At 48.0% G+C, this 8,893-nt stretch overlaps 2 protein-coding genes across 3 annotated transcripts in view; both read left to right on the forward strand.

Annotated features, from left to right (window-relative positions):
• LOC134075991 (golgin subfamily A member 6-like protein 26) overlaps nucleotides 1-3,604 on the forward strand; it is a 25,760-nt gene extending 22,156 nt beyond the window's left edge. The window contains exon 3 of the mRNA XM_062531013.1: nucleotides 3,583-3,604. Coding sequence (XP_062386997.1) covers nucleotides 3,583-3,604 — 22 coding nt within the window. The remainder of the gene's footprint in view (nucleotides 1-3,582) is intronic.
• Nucleotides 1-8,893, forward strand: part of mpp3a (MAGUK p55 scaffold protein 3a) — a 23,585-nt gene that overhangs the window by 2,277 nt on the left and 12,415 nt on the right. For both annotated transcript variants that reach the window (XM_062531266.1, XM_062531267.1), the window contains exons 2-7: nucleotides 5,295-5,352; nucleotides 5,669-5,787; nucleotides 6,762-6,839; nucleotides 7,847-7,927; nucleotides 8,033-8,170; nucleotides 8,327-8,408. In XM_062531266.1, coding sequence (XP_062387250.1) covers nucleotides 5,316-5,352; nucleotides 5,669-5,787; nucleotides 6,762-6,839; nucleotides 7,847-7,927; nucleotides 8,033-8,170; nucleotides 8,327-8,408 — 535 coding nt within the window. In that variant the 5' untranslated portion in view covers nucleotides 5,295-5,315. The remainder of the gene's footprint in view (nucleotides 1-5,294; nucleotides 5,353-5,668; nucleotides 5,788-6,761; nucleotides 6,840-7,846; nucleotides 7,928-8,032; nucleotides 8,171-8,326; nucleotides 8,409-8,893) is intronic.

The raw sequence follows: 8,893 nt of genomic DNA on the forward strand, positions 1-8,893 counted from the left end.
ACCACCCTCTCCCTCCATGTCCCTTTAACCCAAGGCTGCAGAATACCACTTGAAGTGAGACTCAATCTGAGCGTCAGCATGTAGCCTAACTCTCCAGGCTTTCCCAGGGCAGATGCGCTGCATGAGAGCCAGACTGGGAAGAGGGTGTTGGTGCGTCAGCCGCTCTGGACTCCCTCCGTCAGGCTCCAGTACACCTGCAGTGTCCCAGTTTGGCTGCTGTGGCGCGCCGTGACTCAAGGCTGAACTCTGTCCCCGGTCAGACTCTCTCTTCTGGCTCTCTCCGTCTTCCCCAAGCCAGACGAGGAGTTAGATAACTCTGTGTGCATCATCTTTTCCGTAATGTCGCAAATAAGCTTTTAGGGTTTACGATCATGACATGGGTCATATTTCTATGGAAATGCAGCTACACTGCTACTGTCACTTAATCTCTCTATGAGAGAGCATGTGATATTTTCAGTAGTGCCAGTTTGTGAGGGGGGTTGATACAGACATTGTTTTGGGGATGTCCTCAGCTTAATGGTAGAGTGACGCAACAGTGACGTGAGCCTTCCCAGGACTGTGTGTGTGAGTGTCTCTGAGTGTGTGTGTCTCTCTCTCTCTGTGTGTGTGTGTGTGTGTGTGTATGCGTGTGTAATCTCCTAACGGGATTGGGAGGAATATAACATTTATGCAGCAAAAGAGCACGTCAGGAAGGATGCTATTTTGGGGCTGGAAAGGTCATGTGAGGATTTACAGATGGCAAAGTGGCTCTCGATATAAGAACCAGATGAGGTGCAAGCTGTACATGGCCCGCTGTGGGTGGAAAAGAAGTGTACTTGTGAGAGACAAGGAGGGGAACCAGGGATGCTTTATCTTGGAAAGCAACACATCTAGATGGGATGGAAAGGATATTTGAGGATCTGTTATTCTCAACTGTGATCTGTTTACACAAACACATGTTTGGTGGGTTCTATTGTTATTGCTTGATTGCCATGAGCTGTAACAGAATCTTCCCTGTCAATTTGGGCTACCTTCCTCTGTGGTGTTTCTATACCGGGACTCTAACTAAGCCTGCTCACATAAAGGAATCATGCACATTCATCACACAGCATATGCTATCTGTTTGTGTCCCATAGCTGTAGTTCAGTGGTATTAGTCTGTGGATCCCTTCTCAGGACATCCTGAAGTCCAGCACCTCTGCACATTATGGAGGCTAATATCACCATGGGACCTCCCCAAACTGCGTATCCCTCACTGCTTCTATAGTCAGCCTCCTATCTGTTTTCCACTGGGTGCTTCAGGGCCCCGGCCCCTCTCTCTCCAGATGGTGCATCATGTTACGCTAATGGCTGGAAATCATCTGGACTGGACCATGTGCTAGGTCAGTCCGTGTTGATATCAGTGGCACCTGTGTCTGCTGTTGGCTGACTTTCTCACAGGGCTGAGCTGGGTTGTCAGGTGTATGTTTTGATCGCTTAAATGTGTCTCTGTGTTAATCTGAGGAGATTGCATTAATTTAAATTAATTAGAAATTAATTCAACTTAGCACTTGGATAATTGTACAAGGATTCAAACAAGTAGAAAGACTTAGATATGTTTGTCACCAACACACACATACACACACACACACACACACACACACACACACACACACACTTCCCCAGAGATTTGTGTGAAATCTTCCCACTCCTCTTACTGATGACCTCACCTCTGGGACCAGCAATGGGCCTGAAGAATGATGTCATCACTTCACTGAGAGAGAGACGCATAACACTAATAGTCTCAAGCACACACTCTCTCTCTCACACACACACACACACACACACACACACACACACATACAGATGCTGTCAACCTCTTTGTTTCTCCATAGTCAGTGTTGTGAGAGATGGAGTGTCGGACGGCAGTCGTCTGCACTTGTGGTGGTAGTAATGGAGCTACAATAGAGAGCTGGAGAGAGTGCAGTATTACAGGACCAAGCCCTGCTCCCCTCATCTCTATCTTGACATGTCTTGGGACGCTAGCAGACAATGTTCACTGAGGCTAACCACCTGTCCCTTGACTTGTATGTGGTAGCTGCATCAGACACACACTCTCAGTGATCCACACAAAGAGCTAGTCAAGTTGTGTGTTTGTGTGTGTGTGTGTGTGTGTGTGTGTGTGTGTGTGTGTGTGTGTGTGTGTGTGTGTGTGTGTGTCTGTGTGTCTGTGTGTCTGTGTGTGTGTGTGTGTGTGTGTGTGTGTGTGTGTGTGTGTGTGTGTGTGTCTGTGTGTGATTCTGGTCTCCCACTGCTTCTCATTCTCTCTGCTGCTGACATCTCCGGCTTATAGATGGAGCCGTCAGATGTTCCCATTTCCTCTTTATCAGAGCCTCATGAATATTTCATCTGCGCTGCGCTGGCCTCTCTGTTCTCTCTTCTGCACCTCCAGTGTCCACGGCTGATGATGGGAGAGAGACAGTCTCCTCCAGCAGAACACAGCAAAGTAGCTTTAAAGAAATACACCATAGAAACGGGTGTGTGATTTGATCACTGTAAGAGTAGTACAGTAAAAGCATTTCTACCTCCTAAAGCCCATGATAATAGCAGAGTTGAGGTATAAGGCTTTATGATGAATTATGCGGTGGAGATTGAGTTGTTGTTGCTGGTGCAGTGTTGAGTGATTTTGCTATTGGCCCTCTCTGTGATGTCTTCTGCTCCATTGGGCCATATCCTAATATCCCTGATTAGCACCAGAAGAGCTTTTTTTTGCTTTCTGTCTTCCCTCCATGTTCCATCCATCCCCATTATTCAATCCTGTCACCTCTCTGTAATTATCCGATCCATCTAGCTCAGAGAAAGAGACACACTTGGACACACACACACACACACACACACACACACACACACACACACACACACACACACACACACTATACGCCATCCAGTACCTGCTCAGACGTGTCAAATACAATACGGCAGAGCTTCCAGAATATCACGGAGGGGATGGTTGATGTGGTGCACCATAGCAAAAATAGAGTGCAGATTACCAACTTTGCTTCCAAGAAAACTCTAAGGAAAAGCTGTGCAAAAAGTAGTCTTTGTTCTAGTCTGTGGAGAGTCTGAGAGTGCCACTCTGGAGTGTGTTGCCCCCAAAGTCATCTCCTGTTTGGAGAAGGCAGTCAGTCTGCTGTCAGTGGCATCTCTCTGTTTATGACTGGAGATATAAACATGAGCGCTGAGCCTCCTCTGAGGCCCAACTCCTCTCTCTCTCTCTCTCCCAGGGGAGGGACGCTTGTCCCTGTTTCTGTCTCTCTCATCCTCTCATTATTTTACCTCTGCAGTTCTCTATGTTCTCTCTCTCTCTCTCGTTCCCTCTGTGCTGTCAATCTCCTGTGTTTTCCGTCTCTATTTATTCCCCTCTCTGTGGCTCAGCGTTGCCTCTGTCGCTTGTGCTCCACTTTCCTTCTCTCCCATTTGACTCTACAATTGAGCCTCTTGTCTTTTGGTGCATTGCATTCAGACCTTTCGTCTCTCTCTCTATGTCTCTCTCTCTCTCTCTCTCTCTCTCCCTCTTTCACACATTCCCTCTCTTTGTCTCTCCTTCTCCCTGTTTGTCTCTCAGTACACCAGGTCCTCCTGTTTGAACTGCAACCCAAATAGCTGTAAGCTGTGGGTGTGTGGGATTGTGGGTCTTAATGGGTTTGTGTGTGTGTGTGTGTGTGTGTGTGTGTGTGTGTGTGTGTGTGTGTCTGTCTGTCTGTCTCTCTGTCTCTCTGTGTGTGCGTGTCCGTGCGTGCAGTACCTAAACATGTGGGTGCTTGAGTGGATTTGTTTGTTGGTCTGTTCTTTTTTGCAATCTCTCCTTTATTTATTTGTTATCAATCGCCTATGGGGATCTGTGTGTCACTGTGTGTTACTTTCCAATCTGTGTAGCACTTTTGGCTACGCAATTCAGCTTAGTTATTATCAGAGACCATCTCAGTGACTCATGATTTGTTACCAACCCTGTATTGTTTCACTCTGAGTCAGAACAGTCATAGTGTGACCAATGGATCTGTCAGCACATGAGCTGTTCTTATGACAATGTACTGTAGGTAGGTGTATGTGCCAGTCTGTTTGTATGTGTGTGTGTGTGTGTGTGTGTGTGTGTGTGTGTGTGTGTGTGTGTGTGTGTATGTGTTCGTATCTCTGTGCGTGTTAGCGTGTGCTAGCTAGGGAGAATGGAGGGGATGAATGAGGGGTTGAACAAGTAAAAGCATGTTATGTTTCTCATCTGAATGGCAACAGAATTGTAGTCCTGTGTATGTAATGGGATTATGGATATGAGAGATGAACTGTGCACTGGGCCCCTGTTTGAGTCTGTCTGGACTGACTGCCTTCGGCCTGAAAGAGAATCTGAGAGTGTGTGTCCTTAATAAGACTGATTTAAAGAGCGCACCCCAGGCTATGCTCTCTCTCTACTTCTCCCACTCCCTCACTTTCTCCCTCTCTTCCTCACTCTCTCTCTTTCTCCCTCTCTTCCTCCCTCACTCCCCCTCTCCCTCCCTCTCTCTCTCTTTCACTTCCTCTCTCACTCTCTCGCTTTCTCCCTCTATCCCTCTTCCTCCCTCACTCCCTCTCTTTCTCTTCCTCCCACACTCCCTCTCTTTATCCCTCTCTCTCCAATACTTCTTCCCTTCCTCCCTCTCTCTCTTCCTCCCTCCCTCCCTCCCTCCCTCCCTCCTTCTCCACTGCACACCCTCATTACGCATGCCTGTAGAGAGCCCTGATTCTATGCAGACATCAAAACCGCTCTCAATGTCAGCAGCACAAGGGAAAAGCTTTTGTCTTAATGGTGGACGTGGATCTGTGTGTGTGTGCGTGTGTAGTAGGTGTATTTGTCACATGATATGCATGTTACCCTCTCCCTCGTCTCCCCCGTGTCCCCCATGTCCCTCCCTCCCTCTGTCTCCTCCTCGCCGCACTTTCTTACTTTTTTTTTTAAATGAAAGTCTCACGCAGGGAGAGGTGATTAAAGCACTGCAGCTACTACCATACCCACTGTGAAGCAGACTGCCAGTGTGTGTGTGTGTGTGTGTGTGTGTGTGTGTGTGTGTGTGTGTGTGTGTGTGTGTGTGTGTGTGTGTGTGTGTGTGTGCGCGCGCATGCATATGACTGCAGATTCTTTAATAATTACTGATGAGATCAGACATACTCTGCCTAATGATCTGCCTGTATGTCTGCCTCTGTGTGTGTGTGTGTGTGTGTGTGTGTGTGTGTGTCTGTGTGTGTGTGTGTGTGTGTGTCTGAGACTTTGAGGTCTGCTTGACTATTCCTTCCCTATCTCTCCCACAGGCTTCCCTCCACTGCTAATCAATGAAAGAAGCCATGCCTGTCCTCTCAGCAGGTGCAGGTAAGATACAGACAGACATACACACACGCACACACATGTATGCACGCACACACACACATACACACACACATATACACACACGCACACACATGCACGCACACATGCACGTATGCGCACATGCACACACTCTCTCTCCCTCTCACACACACACATACACACACACACTCTCTGACTCTCTCTCTCTCTCCCTCTCTCTCTCTCTCTCTCTCTCTCTCACACACACACACACACACACACACACACACACACACACACACACACACACACACACACACGGATGCCTATGCCATATCAGCTGACCTGTGCTCTGCCCCAGGGCTGCATGAGACGTTGGCCCTGCTGACCTCCCAGCTGCGTCCAGATGCCAATCACAAGGAGGACATGGTGTTCCTGAAGGACGTCTTCAGCGAGAGGAGCCTGGGCTACCTCATGAAGGTCAGCAGTACTCCTCCTCACCCACAGCACAGCAGGACACACACTACTGTATGCTTTTACTGATCGGATCCTAGTCCCTATATTGGTCATATAGGATGGCCTTGGTGTGTGTGTGTGTGTGTGTGTGTGTGTGTGTGTGTGTGTGTGTGTGTGTGTGTGTGTGTGTGTGTGTGTGTGTGTGTGTGTGTGTGTGTGTGTGTGTGTGTGGCCCTGTATTTTCAGTGTGGGTAACTTGATGGTGTAGGCTACTTGTGTGAACAGTGTAGTACTGTATTACAAAGCTGCCCAGAGAGATGTGCTGTTGGATACATATAAAGGTTCTATTGCACCCTGGCCACATCCAGCTCCTGCTACTATAGTGACCTTTGACATTCCTCAGCTATCTTACATACTCAAGGGGGCCAATCTTAATGCTAATGTAGAAGTCAGGCCCCTTACAGTTCCCCAATGGGCATACATGCAGCACTCTCATTATGCCAGCTGATCTGTGCTGCGGAGAGCAACAGCCCGTAGCCTGACCCTCTCCTCCTGCTCCTCCTGCTCCTGCTCCTCCTGCTCCTGCTCCTCCTGCTCTTCTCCTCCTGTTCCTCCTGCTCCTCCTTCTGCTCCTCCTGACCCTCTCCTCCTGCTCCTGCTCCTCCTGCTCCATCTGCTCCTGCTCCTCTCTTCCTGTTCCTCCTGCTCCTGTTCCTCCTGCTCCTGTTCCTTCTGCTCCTCTCCTTCTGCTCCTCTCCTCCTGCTCCTCTCCTCCTGTTCCTCCTACATTTATTTCACTCTCATCTGACCTGATCCTCCTCCGCCTCATCTACGTCTCATTCCACTTCATCTGACCCTTTCCTCCTGCTCCTCCTGTTCCTCTTGCTCCTCCTTCTGCTCCTCCTGTTCCTCTTGCTCCTCCTTCTGTTCCTCCTGTTCTTCTCCTCCTGCTCCTCTTGTTCCTCCTGACTCTCTCCTCCTGTTCCTCTGTGCTTTAGATTCATGAGAAGCTGCGGCAGTACGAGCGCCAGAGCCCAACCCCCGTGCTCCACAGCGCCTCCTCCCTGGCAGAGGATGTAAGTGCATGTCTTTACATCTCTCATTCCACTGTCAAAAAAACATGCACGCAGATTCGCTCACACACACACACACACACACACACACACACACACACACACACACACACACACACACACACACACACACACACACACACACACACACACAGTGCATAAAGCACACACATGCACATGCACAAATACAAACACACACAAACACACAAGTGTGTATGGCTAGTTTATTCATTTTTAGGCTAATTGTAGCATTCAATTTGCATCATAAGCCTTGAAACTTAACTAATCATATGAAATTGCCCTATGTTTTTATGTTTATAAACATCTCCCAACATACCATCTCAAGTACAGTATTACCATCTTTGTCCAGACAACACATTTGATCTCATTTGATATAGCTGTTAAATTGATTGGGTGGAAAGGGTAGATGGTTATGACACCAGACAGTCAAACATGACTCTGTAAAGAATGCCTCACAGAATAACTGGCAAAGCAATTTAAGTTGCCATCGGACACCACAATCTTTCCTACATGAAAGAGAGACAGAAGGAGAGCAAGAGAGGGAGGAGTTGTGTAACAAGAACGGCGGTAAACGCGCAGAGAAAGTGCTGACTCATTGAAATCTCTCTAATGAGCCGCCACATCCTGCCCCGCTCCACTCATCTCACCTCGTCTTCTCTCTCTCTCTCTCTCTCTCTCTCTCTCTCTCTCTCTCTCTCTCTCTCTCTCTCTCTCTCACGCTCGGCCTGCCTGCTGCGCATAAACAGCTGACTGGAGCTCTCTGACTCATTTAGCTCCTCTACGTGTGTTTGCTATATCTGCAAACATGCACTCTCTCTAATACAGCAGCAAAAGCAGGGCTAGCCATCTGGGATATGTGCTTGCCGTAGCATTAAAAGTTTGCTTGTTTGTTTGGTTTTTTTGTTTGATTGATTGATTGATTAAATGGCTTGATTCCTTGATTGATTGATAGGCCTGGTTCCTTGATTGACTACCTGCTTGATTGACAGGTAGCAGAGGAGTTGCAAAGTGGGCCAATGAGTATTGAAGAAAAGGAGCTATTACAGTTGTTGACGTCACCCCATTTACGGGTATGTGCCAGACAGACACACACAAGCACACATACACACATTCATTACGTAAACAACTGCTATACAGTAGGCTATATCTCTCCACTTCCTCCTGTGTCCCATCAGGCCATGCTGTCTGTGCATGACACGGTGGCCCAGAAGAACTTTGACCCCATTCTGCCACCCCTGCCAGACGACCTGGAGGATGAGCTGGAGGAGGAGTCCGTAAAGATTGTCCGACTGGTCAAAAACAAGGAACCGCTGGTGCGTCCAACGCAGGAAGATGTCATTACACTCTATACCACAAATAGCACAAGTAGAGCTAGAGTTCAAACCCGTGTAAGGGGTGTGGTAAATGTAGGGGGTCATCATCCCATGACTACTGTAGACGATGCTGACCTTTGACCTCTGATGTCACAGGGGGCGACGATTCGGCGGGACGAGGCCACAGGTGCGGTGATGGTGGCGCGTGTGATGAGGGGAGGAGCAGCAGACAGGAGCGGTGAGACCTCAGAGCTTCTTCTTTATTTCCCTCTCATCTGACCTGACCCTCCTCCGCCTCATCTACGTCTCATTCCACTTCATCTGACGTAGCCAGTAGCAGCTACACCCGGGGCACAGAACAGAAGGACATTTCATTAGCATGTACTTCATTGGTATGGAGTATCACAAATAGATACAGGAATGTGATGTTTTGCAGAAAACTTTAAGTGAGAGGTTTTTGAAAGAGCTTTGGTATGGTGAGAGTTCTCTCTCAGTTCCATAGCAGTCACACATCTGCATATTTGAGCCATTGTGGCTGTCTGTATCTGCTGGGATTTGGCTCGCTGAATAGTTTTTGTATGATTGGGGTTGCAATCATCTTGTATTGCATTATCTTATGAGGGAGACACAAAAACAGTCTTGGTAATTTGCTGTCTGCTGGGCTGTAAACAGGGAGAAAATAGACTAGAATAATCAGAAATATGCATTCTGGAAGAAATTGTA

The sequence above is a fragment of the Sardina pilchardus genome, chromosome 3, assembly GCF_963854185.1.
Source record: "Sardina pilchardus chromosome 3, fSarPil1.1, whole genome shotgun sequence".
Lineage (NCBI taxonomy): Eukaryota > Metazoa > Chordata > Actinopteri > Clupeiformes > Clupeidae > Sardina > Sardina pilchardus.